The sequence below is a fragment of the Mesoplodon densirostris genome, chromosome 14 (genome assembly GCF_025265405.1).
Source record: "Mesoplodon densirostris isolate mMesDen1 chromosome 14, mMesDen1 primary haplotype, whole genome shotgun sequence".
Lineage (NCBI taxonomy): Eukaryota > Metazoa > Chordata > Mammalia > Artiodactyla > Ziphiidae > Mesoplodon > Mesoplodon densirostris.
Window position 1 is genome coordinate 79537115 of NC_082674.1, and position 20266 is coordinate 79557380.

Sequence of the window (20266 nt, forward strand, 5' to 3'; positions counted from 1 at the left end):
ATCCGTAGATTTCCTGACTTTTTTTCTTAGTGGTTTGAGATTCACTCTCCCAAGGTGAGCGGCCCCACGAGCTTTTCCTTCCTTCCAACGGAGAGACCGGGAGCAGTCGAAGAACGGCGGGCGCAAGCCAGTTTAGCACAGAGGCCCGGAAGTAGCGGACGAAGGGGGCGGGGTAAACAGGAAGGCGGGGCTAAACGGGGCTTTCTGGGAGCGGGACTGCTGGGCAACCGCAGTAGCGCGCCTCGCCGCTATGGCGGCGCTGCTGTCCAGTCAGCCGCCGGTGGTGGCAGCAACTTCCCCTCAGGAAGTCCGGTCTCCGCCTCCTGCTCCCACCCCGCTTGCTCGGCGGCGGAGGCAGCGGTTGTCCCTGCCTCTCCGCCTACTCCACTTCGGCCTACCCACCGGCCGGCGGCGTTGGCGGGGAGGGGGACAGTAGTTGTAGACGGCCGCCCCTGCCTCAGAGAAGGTGAGTTCCCGCCCCGGCAGCGGGGGCGGCCCAGGCGTTCAGCCCCTCGACCACACGGCCAGGGAGAGGCCGGGCGGGCCCGGGGAGTACGCTCCCCTCTCCACCCGCCACCCCCGGAAACGGGCGCCCGTGCCCCACGCGGATCGCTGCCGGGGAAGCTGAGGTTGGAGCGGGAGAGAGGCGACCAGGCCGAGGCCGTGGATCTGAAGCGTCAGGGAGAGGGAAGGGGATGATGAGGCCACTCGGAGATCGAGGGGACAGAGACGGGGAGAGAAAAGGCCCCAGACGGGGAAGGGCGTAGACCTGCGCAGGGTGAAATCAACATCCTGGAAAGTAGCGACCTCACTCACACTTGGGGAGAAGTGAAGTTCGGAGTTTGGGGAGAGTAGGAAGTAAACAGGCGAGCTGAAAGGTGCCGGGCCCTAGAGGAGAGAAGGGGGTGAGGCTTTTGAGGGACCACTTTGTAGAGTTTGCCCGGGTTTTTGAGGATAACGCCGTGTAAAACAAGCCTCTAAGATTTACAGCCCTATCTTGACAGTGGTCTGAGTTTTAATATGTACCTGCCAGCGTCAAAGCTAATAAAGCAGGACACCGGGGCGGCGAAAACAGCTTTTATTCAGCAACTACTGACAGTAGGAAAAGAGCTGAGCTCCATTCCGATTTGCGCAGAGGTGTCTGGGGAGAAGATGTAGGAATGGGGCAAGGTGGAGCTCAAGTAGAGGCAGGGACGTGCAGAATTAGAAAGGGTTGGGTGGTGTCCTTGCAGGCGAGCTGTGTCAGTTTGCTGACAGGGAAGTGAGGATTCTGTTTTCCCACAGGGACTGGGAGACAGAGGCCCTGTCCTTCCTGATGATTAACACTGCAAAGGAATGGCTTCCAGATCCTTGAGAAAGACACTCCTAAGTTGTAGGAGGTACACACATACATCTCAGAGGGACGGAGCAAGGGTTCACAATCGTATTCCCTTTTTAGTAAGTACTAAAGAGAGGCCAGGGACCTGTCATCAGGTGTTGGCTAGAACAAACAGTAAATGTCTTTTGACAGCCCCAAGTTTTTCCAGATCTGAGCTCAAAATGGGGCTGGTTCATCCGAGGGCCGTAGCCACAGGCTGCTGGAGGCCAAGTTCAAGTTTGGTCAAGTCTTTGTGCAGAAGTTTGGAAGGACTGTATCTGCCTAGAGTTTTCACCAGCACATTTTCCCTAACACAAAGAGCTATTTCTTGATCATCTCAATCTAAGAGATGTTTGAGTTTCTACAGTTACTGTATACCTGCAAACAAACTGCTGGTTCCAAACCCTGAGTTTAGGCTTTAAGGAAGTTTTGGAAAGGATTTTAGACGGTGGAGCTTGATCTCACTGGAGAAGATCTAGTAAAACATTACGCCATCTTCATTTCCATAATTAATGTTTAGTATCTGCGGTGTTGCCTTATGTTGCTTTTTGTCTTCAGAGAGGAAGATGGTGGAAGCCAGAACATGGTTGGATAATTTAATTTCCTTTTTCCTGAGGGACAACAGTAAATATAGTAACTTCATTAAAATCATTTTTATTTTCATCCTCTTCCACAGTATACTCTATTTTTGTGTGGTAGTCGATAATCTTTTATACCTTTCACTTGGTGGAATGGCAAACAGTAAAGTATTATAAATTTCTTAGAACATTTTGTAAGAACTTTATATAAATTCCATTCACTAAAACTGGAAATTAGAATTTCATTGCAACCAAATGATGTTCCATTAAGTCCCTTAGTGAAGACAACCTTTGGAAGACTAGATTTAGTGTCTTCAATCAACCTGGATTAGTGTGATTGTTAGGATATTAAAAAATAAAATCTCTTGAATTTTCTGCTTTCATACCAGATTTCCTGCCTTTCACTAACAAGTAAGCCTGAGCAGTTTATAGGTGTCAAGACTACAGTTCATGTTAGCTCCCATGGCCACATCACAGGAAGATTTGGAAACAGTTTCTTACGGGAAAAAAAAAAACAGCTTTCTGCCAGACTTGGTTTTTTGCAATGACTTTGAATATGTGCAATTACTAAACACTTTAAATCAGTTCACACGATGCTAGCAGTTACTTTTCTATACTGCTTCAAGGTGGTATGAGAATACTGGAATAGGAGTCTTGACTGTTAAGTTCTAATGCTAATTTCTTAACTAGCTGTATGACCCTAAGTCCCAAACTTCCTGGACTTGAGTTTTGTCATCTGTGGGGAGAAGAGTTGGACTAGCCCAACTGAGTGGTTCTCAAATCAGGGGTGCTTTTGCCCCACCCCCTCCTCAGAAGACATTTAACAGTGTTTGGAGCCTTTTTTTTTCCCCTTGGTTTTTGCCACTGGACAAGAAAGGGCTTGGTGATTACAGGTGCTACTGGCATCTACTTGGTATAGGCCAGAGATGCCGCAAACAACTTAAAATGCACAGGCCACCAACACAAACAACAAAGGATTATCCTACTGAAAATGTCAGTAGTGTCGAGGTTGAAGTCTGCACTAACCAAACTGAGCTCCTTGTCAGCTCTAAAACTGTGAACCGATTTTGCTGTTCCATAATGATATTCTTTCCATGGCTTGGCTGTGTACTAGAACAGCAATTCATAAAACATGAAACTTTGACCTCTAATGGCCATCAAATGACATTCAAAGACTAATGAAGTCTGTTGAGTTATGCTTGAGACCACTAGGATTTGAAAAACAAAATACAACTTGTTACCTAAAAATTACCTCTTGTCGCTTTAAGTAAATATCCTTAATTAACTTTTCAGTTAACTGCTACTTAACACATGGTAAATATTTGATAATACTGTTTAAAACACTAGTAGGAGTAAGACCCAAGGTATTTTTAGTTTAAATATTTATAAAAGCCTAACGTAATTACCAATATAATAGTACATGAACAATAAGAGAAAAAAAATTTGCTTAGTACTTGGCCAGTATCTTTTTTTTTTTTCTTAAAAGACTTTATTAGGAGATTCCTCCAAAAGGTATCAAAGAATTGTCATGCTTCCAGTTATTAAAATTCCACTCTCACTTTCAAGATCCTGATACTATTAAAACTGCTGATCCATTTTCACCTATAGCTGTAACACTCTTATAAGGAGCTCCTCTATATCGGGCTTGATAACAAACAAAGGTCAGTAAGGATTAAAAATTAGCAAGCAGGGAATATATAGACAGTGTAAGATTATAAATAGGAAGTTGAGAAATTAAACTCAATCACAAAAACCCAAAGAAATACCACATGACCAGACTTCTATGAAAAGAAGTATACATTACATTTATGGTCAAGGGAAAGATTTTCCAGGACACTTTGTAATTCATTCAGTCAAGTTTCTCAGATATTTTTGATAGTTAAAAATGTTCTACTGAGTAATAATATTCCTAAGAAATCAGTAAAAACAAAACCACAGCAAACAGTTCTTGCTTATCTGCTTTTTTATTTATTTATTTATTTATTTATTTATTTATTTATTTATTTATTTATGGCTGTGTTGGCTCCTCGTTTCTGTGTGAGGGCTTTCTCTAGTTGCGGCAAGTGGGGGCCACTCCTCATCGCGGTGCGCGGGCCTCTCACTATCGCGGCCTCTCCCGTTGCGGAGCACAGGCACCGGATGCGCTGGCTCAGCGGCCATGGCTCACGGGCCCAGCAACTCCGTGGCATGTGGGATCTTCCCGGACCGGGGCACGAACCCGCGTCCCCTGCATCGGCAGGCGGACTCTCCACCACTGCGCCACCAGGGAAGCCCGCTTATCTGCTTTTTAGGAAAAAAATTAGACTCATTTTGAGAATGAAGAACATTTCTGAATTCTTACTGAATCATAAATCCATTTACATAGCAATTGCCAAAAATGTTCCTTTGTTTTCTTGACAGTAAGCAGAGATTCGAGTCAAATGACAGAAAATCTAGCTAACAGCCCTTCTTACAGTTACTCAGAAAACAGTTAGAGCTCCTACTATGGACCAGGTACTGTGTGTTAGGACAAGAGCATTCACAGACCCATTCACGTTTACTGATCTTTTAGAAGGACTGGCATGTGTTTGATGGCATTCTGAGATAGGATGTCTGCCATGGGTCCAAGTAACACTAATTTCACAAGCAAGAGCCGTGAGCTAGCTAGCCATAGATTACTTATAATTATTGATGTTCAAAGGTTTAGTTCAAGTTAAGACATATATTTTATGTTAAGTATGTAACTAGTGCCCGTAATTAATGATTTTGTTAATTTCTTTGTATTTTGTCATTGGAAATATGCCATAGTAAATCCTCAGTTACTTTTATGGTTGTAGTATTAGTGTAAAATAGCTAGAGCTTGGCAAACTCATAGGTCACGTACTAATCTCATTTCCTGAAAAGGCAGGGTTAATAACTAACACAGTTAAGAATATTCATGATGCTAACAGGTACACGCTGCATCTCTCAAAACTTCTTAAATGGGATTTGACCCACAAGGTCAAAACAAAAAGAAATAAAACAGCATACTTTGGTTAATGGTTTCTTTGGGGTTTTTTTTTTTTTTTGGCCGCACCACTCGGCATGTAAAATCTTACTAGTTCCCCAACCAGGGATCGAACCTGTGCCCCCTGCAGTGGAAGCGTGGAGTCCTAACCACTGGACCACCAGGGAAGTCCCAGCATACTTTGGTTAAGATAACAGAATCCGTTACCTCGTCTCCTAAAACTTAGTGCTGTGTTCTACTTAGTCTCTCCTAAGATTATAATGGTATTAAAAGATTGCAAATCTCAAGAGCCAGGAACAAAGCAAGGATATCCATCCTCACCACTTCTTTTCAATATTGTACTAGAGGCCCTAACCAGTATAGTCAGACAAGAAAAAGAAAAACGTTTACAGATAGGAGAGGAAGAAATCACACTGTCTTTATTTGCAGATGCTATGATCATCTATGTAGAAAACCCCAAGGAATTTTGGGAAATGCTACTAGAATAAGAAGTGAGTTTATCAAGGACATGAAATACAAGGTCATTATACAAATCCAATAGTATTTCTAAATGTTAGCAACAAGCAATTAGACATTGAGGCTTTCTTAAAAATACTATTTACTATTGCATCAAAAACCAAAACACTTTTGGATAACTTTAACAAAGTACAGTGAATGCTACATAACATTGCTGAGAGAAAGAAGATGCAAATAGGGGGGAAAATTGTCTTAATGCTTCTTAGTGAACTAAATTTAAAAGTATAGGACCATGCCATTAATTTGGTATATTTATTAAAGAGGAAGAATTTATTAAAGGGAACCTAATTACACCTAAAACTTAGCAAATTAACATTCCTAATTTTGCTCAAACATTTTTTTCTTCACTGATTAAAGATATTTAATAAATATTTTTAAAACCTTTATGCTGTATTATGTTTTAATACCATGTCACAACACAAATCAAATAATGTGCTGTGGGCGTGAAAAATTTTAGTAAATTTTTCACTCGAGTTGATTTGCTCGTTCAACCTATTAAACCTATTGAGGCATATTAAAAACATTTCATACAATGCAAAAGTTAATTTCAGTTTTTGCTATTTCTAAAAGGGTGGTTGGAATGTAACAAATTCTCTCTGACAGGTCTAGAATTAGGAAAAGTGGAGTGGTTCTTAGTATTTTATTAAGATATGAAGCATTTTTAAGACAGTTTTGAATTACGAGTAATTCATACTATTCATGTGTTTCATATTTAACTCAGTAGTTCATGTGCAGTGTTTTTATTACTTTAGCTTTTGCAATGGCTTTAGCTACTAATATTGAAATAAAAAAGACCAAACCTTGTACAGCTATTGAATAACAACGTGCATAGTTTCATTTCTCCAAAATAAAAGATTCCATTTTCTTTCTCTTTCCACTATGATATCTTTCCTGAAAGTAAATGGTATTGTGAGTGTTGGTCTATAACTAGGCTTGTGGTGTACAAATAGGAATGTCAAGTTTTCAGAATTTTGCTAGATTTTTTCCAAAAATTTTAGAAGGTACAACTGGAAAAATACTCCAGATTAGTTTCAGAAGAGACAAACTATTTCTTGCTTGAGACCTAATACCAGCTTGTAAATAGCCTGCGTGTTTCTGCTTGACATTCCATATTCTTTTAGACATTATATGTAGCAGACATTAACACAGGACATAAAGTGAAATCTTTATAAAGTGTTGGTTTAAAATCAGAGCAATCAGAAAAGATAACAAGGATCAAGTTGAACGTTCAGCTTTCATTAAAAGAAAACAAAACAAAAAAAAACAAAAAAACAAAGTCCCTCTGAAACATGAGTTAGCTTGAGATACAAAGAATAGATACTCCTGTCAGGCACTCTTGACCTGTTTACCCATAACCTTTTCTACTTTCTGTAGGTACTAGAATAATTGGTTGGAAAAATATTTCATTCTATCAGTTAAGTAGATGAAATCCTGAATAACAATAAAAAACAGCTCAGCTGTACAGCACTCAGTATGTGCCATGCAATCTTCTAAGCACTTTACATGTATTAATTTCCTTAAGACACACAACAACTCTGAGGTGTATGTTATATCCTATGTTAGAGGTTGAGAAACTTGACCAAGGTCATATAACTAATAAATGCCAGAACTGACTCCAGAGTCCCTGTGTCTGGCTCCTAGAAGCAGTGGGATAATTAACATAGTATGACAACCAGTAGTTCTGCATAGGTGACTTGAGCTTTGTTAGGTGGGTGATCTTTCTAGAAACAAAGCCAACACATAAAAATCCAGTTTAACAAATTAAGGTAGAAGTTTTTTTTCAAAACATTCATCATAGATCTTTAAGCTCCTCTCGTACACTTTACTGAGGTATACTTACAATAAACGGCACTTATTTAAAGTGTACAGTTCAATGAGTTTTTGACAGGTGTATACTCCCACGAAACCACCTTCATAAACAAAATGCCAGATGTTTCCACCAACCCCAACAGTTTCCTCCTGCCCCTTTACAGTCCATCCCTCCCTCCACCCCTGTCCCTGGCAACCACTAATCTGCTTTCTATCACTATAGATTAGTTTGCATTTCTAGAACTTTTTATAAGTAGACTCATAGTAGGTACTCTTTTGTCTCTTACTCAACATGATGATTCTGTGATTCATCCATGTTGTATGTCTTGCTATTTCGTTCATTTTTACAGCTGAATAATTCTGTTGTATGGATATACCACATTTTGTTTAGCCATTCCCTTGTTGATAGACATTAGGGTTGTTTCAGTTTTGGGCTATTACAAATAAAGCTTCTGTGAATATTCATGTACAGGTATTTGCATGGACATATGTTTTCAGTTCTCTTGGGCAAATACATATGAGTGAAATGACTGGATCATATAGTAGGTATTTAACTTTTAAAGAAATTGTCAGATTGTAAAGTTGTACCATTTTAAATTCTAACTAGTCGTGTATGGGAGTTCCAGTTGTTCAGTATCCTTCCCAACACTTGGTATTTTCAATCCTTTTAATTTAGTCATTCTGATGATGGTGTAGTATTATCTCATGGTTTTAATTTGCATTTACTTGGCTGTTTATATTTTTTTCTGAAATGTCTGTTCAAATCGTTTACCCATTTTTAACTGAGTTTGTTTTATTATTGAGTCATAGAGTTCTTTATTTATTCTAGATATAAGTCCTTTGTCTGATGTATGAAATAAGAATGCATTCCACCATTTTGTGGCTAACTTTTCATTTTTTTTAATGGAAAGCTATGTAAAGCCCTGGAGATCAGAAAATATTTCAGGTTTTGTAAAAGCAGAGAAGTGGATTCCAGAATGTGGAGAAGTTTTACATCAGTTGGAAAGGCAGCCAAGCATATCAGTTAATAACAGATTCTGGAGCCAGACTGCTCCTGTCATTTATTAACTGCAGTCACAGACATGTTCCTTAACTTTTCTATGCCTCAGTTTCCTCATCTATTAACTATGTACGTAGTTATATAATAGTACTTACCCCATAGGCTTCTTAGGAGGATAAAATTAGTTACTATTCTTAAGTGCTGAAATAGTACCTGGTACATGGTAAGGGCAATGCTGGGTAAGTGTTACAGAACAAATTATTAATAGGTGACTTGTAAATGTAATACTTTGAAGTGACCATAAAAGGCAATTTCAGGTTTACTAAAAGTACAAGTGATGCCATGCCTGATTTTCTTTTGTGAACCATCTGGTAGGTCAGAGGAATGTTGTGGGATCATATTCTTCAGTGAGGACACTCAGATTTCTGTGAGATTTTGGGGTATCCAGCAGTGTGCCAGGAGGTACTTGAAGTTTAAATGGCACATTTTATTTAAAGATTAAATTAAAACTTTTACATAAAATGGATGTTTTAAGGCTAGAATTCAAGAAGTTCACGAGTTTTTAAGGTTAATCATGAAACTTGAAATACATCTTTCTGTGATTGATCTCTAGGCTGTATACTCCCTAGACCTCCAGGCAATAAGAGTTCACTTGTCTGACTGTATAGAATGCTTTGGTCAAAATGATTGAGATTGAGAACGATTGCTGTAGAAAGAATAGTTACAATTTAGGAAGACATGTCATGTGTTTTTCAAATATTAATAAAATGGAAAAATAAGACATTTATATAGTACAAATAGATTTGAATAATCAGACTCATAAGAAGGAAGATGGTGGGGAGCGGAGTGGAGAAGCATAGAGTGTTCACGTAAAGATGCTGAATTTAATTTTGGAATAAACTCAGATTCTATGAAATTCTTAATGTCTTTCTTATTGGGAATGAATAGATCAATCCTAGATGAAGGAAAAGGGTGAATTCTTTGTAGCGTGCCATAGGTATTATCTTACTGTCTTCCTACTTAAAGTTTTCGCCAGTAACATGGATGAACACATAGACTGAATGCATATAAAAACTATGTGTGGGGGCCTCCCTGGTGGCGCAGTGGTTAAGAGTCCGCCTGCCGATGCAGGGGATACGGGTTCGTGCCCCGGTCTGGGAGGATCCCATATGCCGCGGAGCGGCTGGGCCCGTGAGCCATGGCCGCTGGGCCTGCGCATCCAGAGCCTGTGCTCCGCAACAGGAGAGGCCACAACAGTGAGAGGCCCACATACCGCAAAAAGAAAAAAAAAAAAAAAAAAACTATGTGTGGGAAAAGTAGCAAATGTCAAGATTAAAACAATTTGAATTTTAAAGATCGTCAGAGGTAGGAATGGTGGCCTAAACCCATTACAAGATGAAGTGTAAAGTCCTGCATTTAGAGAAATTAGTCAATTACATTAAGTACCAGATGGGAGAAGACAGCCAACGTGGGGAGAGAAATGCTACCTCTGGGATTTTAGCAATTACAAAGGTCAGTAGAAGTCAGTAACATGTCTGCTATAAGACACGAAGTACTAGGGCTGGATGCCCCAGATCATTTCCATAAAGTCCAGAATTCTACTGGTGCCCTAATAACTTCTCCTTCAGAATGGTATTTTCTGGACTAAAAAATATATTACCATAGTAAATATCAGAGGCTTACTAAATGTTTTTATACTAAAATTGTCATTCTAATAAGCAAAAAGCCAGTACTTTAGCCTTGCAAGCACTTAGGAAGTTAAGATTTGAGATGGTATATGAAATGATATCCAGTTGAAGACTGAAAATATTACCCTAAATGTCTTACCTCTCTTTATTTTATTCATAGATACCATGTTGAATGAGCAAAGACTGAACTTTTTACAGATACCTTTTGTAAAAGACTTATAAGGAATAGTGCCATAATTTGAATCACAGTGGATTTCACATTATGAGGTAGGTTGAAAATAAAGAGCTTCTAAATTGTTAGTATTTTTTATACGGAAGCTGGTACTTTGACTTGAAAGCAAGCAAAACTCTAAAAGTGTTAGTTCAGACTAAATATATTAAAACGCATGAGTGCTATCTTCAAATTCAGAGGTATAAATTTGGATCACTTTCTCTAAAATAAACAATATTATTTATTTTTCAAGGTAAAATACATACTCAAAAAGTTAGCTTTACTTTCAGATTTACAGGAAGCAAAATAAGAAATTGAAGATGTATTTTATGAGTTTTCAGATGATCTATGTTGATGTAATTCTAAACTTTGAATTATTTAATTGTTATAACAAGACTGTGCTTGGTTTCAGGTGAATGGGAATGGAATATTGGACAAAAAATAGATTTTTTAATCTCTGCATCATGGTTTTTAGCTCCTCAGTGGTTGTACAGTCTCACTATTTGGGGAAAGTTCATGCTAAAAAACTGAAGCAATTAATGGGTGAATATGATCAAATTTCTCCACCAAGTTCTCAACCTGATAAAGGTAAGGTTCCATTCACCTCTTCATTCATCTCTGCACCATCTGTGATCTTTTGGGATTGGCTTCTTTCACTCTGCATGTCTTCAAGGTTCATCCACATTGTACCATTTATTAGTATTTCATTCCTTTTTATTGCTGAATAATATTCCATTGTGTGAATTGCCACATTTTATTTATCCATTCATCAGTTGATGATCACTGAGTCATTTCTGCTTTTAGCTGTTAGGAATAGTGCTGCTGTGTACATTTTTGTACAAGTTTTTGTGTGGACATAGATTTTTCAGTCCTCTTTTGTTGAAACCTAAGAGTGAAATTGCTAGGGTTATGTGGTAACTCTGTTTGACACTTTGAGGAACTGCCAAACTGTTTTCCAAAGTAGCTGCACATTTTATATTTGCACCAAGAATGAATGAAGTTTCCAGTTTTTCCTCCTTTTTGTCAACACTTATTATTATGTCTTTTTTTTGTATTTTTTTATACAGCAGGTTCTTATGAGTTATCCATTTTATACATATTAGTGTATATATGTCAATCCCAATCTCCCAATTCATCACACCACCCCACCACCACCACTTTCCCCCTTTGGTGTCCATACGTTTGTTCTCTACATCTGCATCTCTATTTCTGCCCTGCAAACAGGTTCATCTGTACCATTTTTCTAGGTTCCACATATATGCGTTAATATATGATTTGTTTTTCTCTTTCTGAATTACTTCACTCAGTATGACAGTCTCTAGATCCATCCATGTCTCTGCAAATGACCCAATTTAGTTCCTTTTTATGGCTGAGTAATACTCCATTGTATATATGTACCACATCTTTATCCATTCGTCTGTCGCTGGGCATTTAGGTTGCTTCCATGACCTGGCTATTGTAAATAGTGCTGCAATGAACATTGGGGTGCATGTGTGTTTTTGAATTATGATTTTCTCTGGGTATATGCCCAGAAGTGGGATTGCTGGACCATATGGTACTTCTATTTTTAGTTTTTTAGGGAACCTCCATACTGTTCTCCATAGTGGCTGTATCAATTTGCATTCCCACCAACAGTGCAAGAGGGTTCCCTTTTCTCCGCACCCTCTCCAGCATTTGTTGTTTGTAGATGTTCTTATGATGCCCATTCTAATGGGTGTGAGGTGATACCTCATTGTAGTTTTGATTTGCATTTCTCTAATAATTAGTGATGTTGAGCAGCTTTTCATGTGCTTCTTGGCCATCTGTATGTCTTCTTTGGAGAAATGTCTATTTAGGTCTTCTGCCCATTTTTTGATTGAGTTGTTTGTTTTTTTTAATATTGAGCTGCATGAGCTGTTTATATATTTTGGAGATTAATCCTTTGTCCGTTGATTCGTTGGCAAATATTTTCTCCCATTCTGAGGGTTGTCTTTTCGTCTTGTTTGCAGTTTCCTTTGCTTTGCAAAAGCTTTTAAGTTTCATTAGGTCCCATTTGTTTATTTTTGTTTTTATTTCCATTACTCTAGGAGGTGGATCAAAAAAGATCCTGCTGTGATATATGTCAAAGAGTGTTCTTCCTATGTTTTCCCCTAAGAGTTTTATACTGTCCGGTCTTACATTTAGGTCTCTAATCCGTTTTGAGTTTATTTTTGTGTATGGTGTTAAGGAGTGTTCTAATCTCATTCTTTTACATGTAGCTAGCTGTCCAGTTTTCTCAGCACCACTTATTGAAGAGACTTTCTTTTCTCCATTGTATATCCTTGCCTCCTTTGTCATAGATTAGTTGACCATAGGTGCATGGGTTTATCTCTAGGCTTTCTATCCTGTTCCATTGATCTATATTTCTGTTTTTGTGTCAGTACCATATTGTCTTGATTACTGTAGCTTTGTAGTATAGTCTGAAGTCAGGGAGTTTGATTCCTCCAGCTCAGTTTTTTTCCCTCAAGACTGCTTTGGCTATTCAGGATCTTTTGTGTCTCCATACAAATTTTAAGATTTTTTGTTCTAGTTCTGTAAAAAGTGCCATTCGTAATTTGATAGGGATTGCATTGAACCTGTAGCTTGCTTTGAGTAGTATAGTCATTTTCACAATATTGATTCTTCCAATCCAAGAACATGGTATATCTCTCCATCTGTTGGTATCATCTTTAATTTCTTTCATCAGTGTCTTATAGTTTTCTGCATACAGGTCTTTTGTCTCCCTAGGTAGGTTTATTCCTAGGTATTTTATTCTTTTTGTTGCAGTGGTATATGGGAGTGTTTCCTTAATTTCTCTTTCTGATCTTTTGTTGTTAGTGTATAGGAATGCAAGAGATTTCTGTGCATTAATTTTCTATCCTGCAACTTTACCAAATTCATTGATTAGCTCTAGTAGTCTTCTGGTGGCATCTTTAGGATGCTCTATGTATAGTGTCATGTCATCTGCAGGAAGTGACAGTTTTACTTCTTCTTCTGCAATTTGTATTCCTTTTATTTCTTTTTCTTCTCTGATTGCCAATGCTAGGACCTGCAAAGCTTTGTTGAATAATAGTGGTGAGAGTGGATATCCTTGTCTTGTTCCTGATCTTAGGGGAAATGCTTTTAGTTTTTCACCATTGTGAATGACGTTGCTGTGGGTTTGTCATATATGGCCTTTATTATGTTGAGGTAGGTTCCCTCTATGCCCACTCTCTGGAGAGTTTTTATCATAAGTGGGTGTTGAATTTTGTCAAAAGCTTTTTCTGATCTATCATATGGTTTTTCTTCTTCAATTTGTTAATATGGTGTATCACATGGATTGATTTGCGTATATTGAAGAATCCTTGCATCCCTGGGATAAATCCCACTTGATCAGGGTGTATGATCCTTTTAATGTGTAGTTGGATTCCGTTTGCTAGTATTTTGTTGAGGATTTTTGCATCTATATTCATCAGTGATATTAGTCTGTAATTTTCTTTTTTTGTAGTATCTTTGTCTGGTTTTGGTATCAGGGTGATGGTGGCCTCATAGAATGAATTTGGGAGTTTTCCTTCCTCTGCAATTTTTTGGGACAGTTTGAGAAGGATGGATGTTAGCTCTTCTCTAAATGTTTGATAGAATTCACCTGTGAAGGGCTTCCCTGGTGGCACAGTGGTTGAGAGTCCGCCTGCTGATGCAGGGGACATGGGTTCATGCCCTGGTCCAGGACGATCCCACATGCCACGGAGCGGCTGGGTCCGTGAGCCATGGCCGCTGAGCCTGCGCATCCGGAGCCTGTGCTCCACAATGGGAGAGGCCACAACAGTGAGAGGCCCGCGTTCCGCAAAAAAAAAAAAAAGAGTTCACCTGTGAAGCTATCTGGTCCTGTACTTTCGTTTGTTGGAAGATTTTTAATCACAGTTTCAATTTCATTACTTGTGATTGGTCTGTTCATATTTTCTATTTCTTCCTGGTTCAGTTTTGGAAGGTTATACCTTTCTAAGAATGTGTCTGTTTCTTCCAGGTTGTCCATTTTATTGGCATAGAGTTGCTTGTAGTAGTCTCTCAAGATGCTTTGTATTTCTGCAGTGTCTGTTGTAACTTCACCTTTTTCATTTCTAATTTCATTGATTTGAGTCCTCTCCCTTTTTCTTGATAAGTCTGGCTAATGGTTTATCAATTATGTTTATCTTCTGAAAGAACCAGCTTTTAGTTTTATTGATCTTTGCTATTGTTTTCTTTGTTTCTATTTCATTTATTTCTGCTCTGATCTTTATGATTTCTTTCCTTCTACTAACTTGGAGTTTTGTTTGCTCTTCTTTCTCTAGTTCCTTTAGGTGTAAGGTTAGATTATTTACTTGAGATTTTTCTTGTTTCTTGAGGTAGGCTTGTATAGCTATAAAGTTCCCTCTTAGAGCTCCTTTTGCTGCATCCCATATGTTTTGGATCATCATGTTTTCATTGTCATTTGTCTCTAGGTAGTTTTTTATTTCCTCTTTGATTTCTTCAGTGATCTCTTGGTTATTTAGTAACGTATTGTTTAGCCTCCATGTGTTTGTGTTTTTTTACATTTTTTCCCCTGTAATTGATTTCTAATCTCATAGCGTTGTGGTCAGAAAAGATGCTTGATATGATTTCAGTTTTCTTAAATTTACTGAGGTTTGATTTGTGACCCAAGATGTAATCTATCCTGGAGAATGATCCGTGAGCACTTGAGAAGAAAGTGTAATCTGCTGTTTTTGAATGGAATGTCCTATAAATATCAATTAAATCTCTCTGGTCTATTGTGTCATTTAAAGCTTCTGTTTCCTTATTAATTTTCTGTTTGGATGATCTGTCCATTGGTGTAAGTGAGGGGTTAAAGTCCCCCATTATTATTGTGTTACTGTCGATTTCCTCTTTTATAGCTGTTAGCAGTTGCCTTATGTATTGAGGTGCTCCTATGTTGGATGCATATATATTTATAATTGTTATATCTTCTTCTTGGATTGATGCCTTGGTCATTATGTAGTGTCCTTCCTTGTCTCTTGTAACATTCTTTATTTTAAAGTCTATTTTATCTGATATGAGTATTGCTATTCCAGCTTTCTTTTCATTTCCATTTGCATGGAATATCTTTTTCCATCCCCTCTTTCAGTCTGTATGTGTCCCTAGGTCTGAAGTGGGTCTCTTGTAGACAGCATATATATGGGTCCTTTTTTTGTATCCATTCAGCGAGCCTGTGTCTTTTTGTTGGAGCATTTAATCCATTCACGTTTAAGGTAATTATTGATATGTATGTTCCTATTACCATTTTCTTAATTGTTATGGGTATATTTTTGTAGGTTCTTTTCTTCTCTTGTGTTTCCCACTTAGAGAAGTTCCTTTAGCATTTGTTGTAGAGCTGGTTTGGTGGTGCTGAATTCTCTTAGCTTTTGCTTGTCTGTAAAGCTTTTTATTTCTCCATCAAATCTGAATGAGATCCTTGCCAGTTAGAGTAATCTTGGTTGTAGATTCTTCCCTTTCATCACTTTAAGTATATCATGCCACTTCCTTCTGGCTTGTAGAGTTTCTGCTGAGAAATCAGCTGTTAACCTTATGGGAGTTCCCTTGTATGTTATTTGTCATTTTTCCCTTGTTGCTTTCAGTAATTTTTCTTTGTCTTTAATTTTTGTCAGTTTGATTACTATGTGTCTCAGCATGTTTCTCCTTGGGTTTATCCTGCTGGAACTCTCTGCGCTTCCTGGACTTGGGTGGCTATTTCCTTTCCCATGTTAGGGAAGTCTTTGACTATAATCTCTTCAAATATTTTCTCGGGTCCTTTCTCTCTCTCTCTTCTCCTTCTGGGACCCCTATAATGTGAATGTTGGTGAGTTTAATGTTGTCCCAGAGGTCTCTTAGGCTGTCTTCATTTCTTTGCATTCTTCTTTCTTTATTCTGTTCCACAGCAGTGAATTCCACCATTCTGTCTTCCAGGTCACTTATCCATTTTTCTGCCTCAGTTATTCTGCTATTGATTCCTTCTAGTGTATTTTTCATTTCAGTTATTGTATTGTTCATCTCTGTTTGTTTGTTCTTTAATTCTTCTAGGTCTTTGTTCTTTAATTATTCTAGGTCTTTGTTAAACATTTCTTGCATCTTCTCGATCTTTGCCTCCATTCTTTTTCCGAGGTCCTAGATCATCTTCACTATCATTATTCTGAATTCTTTTTCTGAAAGGTTGCCTATCTCCACTTCATTTAGTTGTTTTTCTGGGGTTTTACCTTGTTCCTTCATCTGGTACAATGTCCTCTGCCTTTTCATTTTGTCTATCTTTCTGTGAATGTGGTTTTCCTTCCACAGGCTGCAGAATCGTAGTTTTTCTTGCTTCTGCTGTCTGCCCTCTGGTGGATGAGGCTATAAGCTTATAGGATAGATGATTGCTACAGGGGCTCTTTCTTGATCTGTGTCTCAACAAGTGGCACCTATCTGTCTTTTTGATTATAGCCATCCTAGTGGCTATGAAGTGAAATCTTTTTATTATAAAACATATTTAAACATATAAGGAGAGAAAGCAGTATTATGAATGCTCATGTACCCACCATCCAGTTTTAACAATTATCAACATCTTTTTAATCTTATTAGTGACTTTTAACAGTTTTATTGAGGTATAGTTGACATACAGTAAACTGTATGTATTCCAGGTATACAATTTGATAGGTCTTGAAAGGTGTATATACCCATGAAATGATCACCACAATTAAGATAGTAAACATATCCATACCCACAAAAGTGCCATTTATAATCGCTCCCTCCTACTTTTTCCTGCCTCATCCCCAAGCAACCACTGTGTTACTACAGATTAGTTTGCATTTTTAAGAGTTTTATATATATGGAATCATATATTATGTACTCTTTGGTCAGGCTTCTTTCATTCAGCATGATTATTTTGAGATTCATCTATTTCAAGTGTATCAATAATCTATTCCTTTTTTTTTTTTTTTTTTTTTTTTTTTTTTTTTGCGGTATGCGGGCCTCTCAGTGTTGCGGCCTCCCCCGTTGCGGAGCACAGGCTCCGGACGCGCAGGCTCCGGACGCACAGGCTCAGCGGCCATGGCTCACGGGCCCAGCCGCTCCGCGGCACATGGGATCCTCCCAGACCGGGGCACGAACCCGTATCCCCTGCATCGGCAGGTGGACTCTCAACCACTTGCGCCACCAGGGAGGCCCTCTATTCCTTTTTATCATTGATTCCATTCTATAGATATACCACTATTTGATTTATGCATTCACCTGTTGATCAATATTTGGGTTTTTTTTTCCTTTCCAGGGCTATTACAAATAACACTGCTATGAACATTCATGTATAAGTCTTTATGTGGACATATACTTCCTTTTCTTTTGGATAAATATCTAGGAGTGGAATAACTGTATCGTATGTTAAGTGTGTGTTTAACTTCTTCAGAAACTACCAGACTGTTTTCCAAGTAATTGTATCATTTTACATCCCTACCAGCGATGTATGAGAATTTCAATTGTTCCACATGCTCACCAGTCTCTTTAATTTCAGTCATTCTAGTGAGTGTGAGGTAGTACCTTTTTGTGGTTTTAATTGACATTTGCTTGATGATGAATGACATTGAGCATCTTTCATTTGTTTATTGTCCATTTGTATATATTCTTTTCTGAAGTGTCTGTTCAAATTTTTTACCCATATTTAATCAATTATTTGTTACATTATTTTGCTCTAGTCAGAATTTTTATAGTGTTTGAGTAGAATAAGAGCTAAATTTTCTGACTCACCAAATTAGGCTTCATTTAGACTTTCTTTTTAATCTCAAATTGCCAGTAAAGCTAGCTCATCATTAGTGACTCTAGATTGCTCTCAGACTTGTTCTGTTAATGGAAAGAAATGTTTGATTCTACATGGGTTACACTGCCTCCTAATTTTTGGAAATAAAGTATAACACAAAAATATCTAGCTCATTATCATCCCATAGTGAGTACCTTTTCTGCTAGATTTGTAATGCAGGATTTGAGGTGAGGGGAGAGAAAGAGAAATAGTAGTTGTACTACCCCCACCCCCCAAAAGAAATTTAAACAAGCAAACAAAGACTAGCATTATCTGCTTTAAATTTCTTTTGAAACTTTTCCCTACATAAATCCTAGCCCCTCTCAGCTGTCACCTCCATTTCCTTCCTTAACCCTCCCACCAGTGCTTTAATAATAGAGAACAAACCAGAAGGCATTCTAGAATGCTCTTTTCACCAATCAGAAGTCATGGAATGAAATCCAAGACCCTGTTCTGAAGATACGGAACTCTTTTCCCTCGTCTTTCCTCATGCCCTATACCTATGATTAGTTTTGTCTCATAGCTGAATTTCTAATTTCCAGCATTCCCAAACCATTTTACAAACATCCTTTTATTATTAAGTCTTACAATACTCTAGTCAGGTGAGTATATTTGTTCATTTTATTTTGTTTGAGTAAACAGAAGATTTTGAAGATCAAATTACTTCTCTATGGTCTATTACTTTTCTTAGATAGCAGTATACAAAAAATTGACTAATCTGAACTTTAGAAATCGTTTGAACATTCAGATCAGGCCAGTCACCATGGATGTGTAAGTCGTTGTATCCCTATATTCCTTAACGTTTTTAGCCCTACAAAAGAATTCTATATGTCAGCTCCTTTCTACCCTCTTCATCCCACTTCTGAGAAAGATAAAATTATTTGTGAGTGACCTAGGCAATATTTGACCTTTCTGATGCTCCTTTTTGGCATTTAATGTCATGATGTTTAACTTTCATGCCAAAGTAGGTTTTAATTTGTTTGGGCTTCTTTATTTTGTTTTTTGAGACTCTTTTCAAGAGTAAGAGAAATATTCAGCATAAAATAATATAGTAAGAAGAATTTTCTCCCATCTTCTCTACAGAGAATCCCTTGTCAACCTAATGAAGCATTCAAAGAAGACATCTGACTCTTTTCAAGATGAACTTGAAGATTATATCAAAGTGCAGAAAGCCAGAGGCTTAGAGCCAAAGACGTGTTTCAGAAAGATGAGAGAGGATTATTTGGAAACCTGTGGATACAAAGAAGAGGTTGATTCTAGACCCAGGTGTAGAATGTTTGATCAAAGACTCCCTTATGAACCCATCCAGACCTACCGAAGACCATGCAATATTTCACAAGCAGTGGAGAAGCGGTTACCTCAGTGGCTACCAGCTCATGACAGCAGGCTGAGACTAGACTCCCTGGGCTACTGTCAATTCACCAGGGACTATTTCTCAGGAAAACCAGTAGCCCTGAACTTTAGTCAACAAGAGTATAACTGTAGCTCATACAGTGTAGAATCTGGAGTTTACAGGCACCTCTCCTTAGAAAACAGTACCAGTGCCCATCAAACTAGTTATAAACAGATACATCAGAAGAGAAAAAGGCACCCAGAGGAAGGCTGGGAAAAACCAGAAGAGGAGAGGCCCAAGCATAAGAGGAAGAAAGCTTATGAGGAAATAGATTTAGACAAACACAAGAGTGTCCAAAGAAACAAAACAGAGGTGGAAACAGTCAGAGTCAGTACAGAAAAGCATAAGAACCGAAAGGAGAAAAAAAGCCGAGATGTAGCCTCTAAGAAAGAGGAACGTAAGCGTAGAAGAGAGAAAAAGGAACAAGGGAAAGAAAGGACAGAAGAGGAGATGCTTTGGGACCAGTCTATCCTTGGATTTTGAAGTTCTTGCATTGGTTCTCCTGAGGTTAAACTGAAAAAATAGTTGAGGAGCTTGGTTTTATGATGTCCACGTTCATATCGCTCTTTTCATGTGAACAGGTACAAAGGCTAAATGAACAGAAAACAGTGTACTTGCTGTCCAACATGGAAATTACTTTTCCTCCTTCTAAAATCATTACTACATTTTTCTTATACATAATGTAATTTCCCTTAATGAGGTAAATAAAATGCTTTATTCATCAAATTGCTATGATGGTGGAAGTGTTTTTCCCTTGGGAGGTCATTTATTTTAAATTGGAGGATTAATAGGCTTTACAGAATCTATTTCTTGATTGGGTTTTAGTTTGGGGTGGGTGTTTTTATATTCGTTTTCTCTGTGAAGCAGTTTAGATTGATTTTTTTTCCTTTGTTAGATCTAACTTGCAGTATATTTTCTAGGTTGGAAAGTGGAAAATGACAT

The 20266-nt window shown here is 38.2% G+C and overlaps 1 protein-coding gene across 1 annotated transcript; it reads left to right on the forward strand.

Moving 5' to 3' along the window:
• The first annotated feature begins 293 nt into the window (after positions 1-293).
• Positions 294-20050, forward strand: KRCC1 (lysine rich coiled-coil 1). The gene is made up of 4 exons (XM_060117243.1): positions 294-466; positions 10095-10201; positions 10558-10733; positions 19015-20050. Exon 4 carries the CDS (start codon positions 19034-19036, stop codon positions 19805-19807), a length of 774 nt encoding a protein of 257 aa, XP_059973226.1. The 5' UTR covers positions 294-466; positions 10095-10201; positions 10558-10733; positions 19015-19033; the 3' UTR covers positions 19808-20050.
• The last annotated feature ends 216 nt before the right edge of the window (positions 20051-20266 follow it).

What these genes read in the sequence shown, in the direction of transcription:
- KRCC1 (XM_060117243.1), top strand. Translation starts at nt 19,034, where the DNA reads ATGAAGCATTCAAAGAAGACATCTGACTCTTTTCAAGATGAACTTGAA.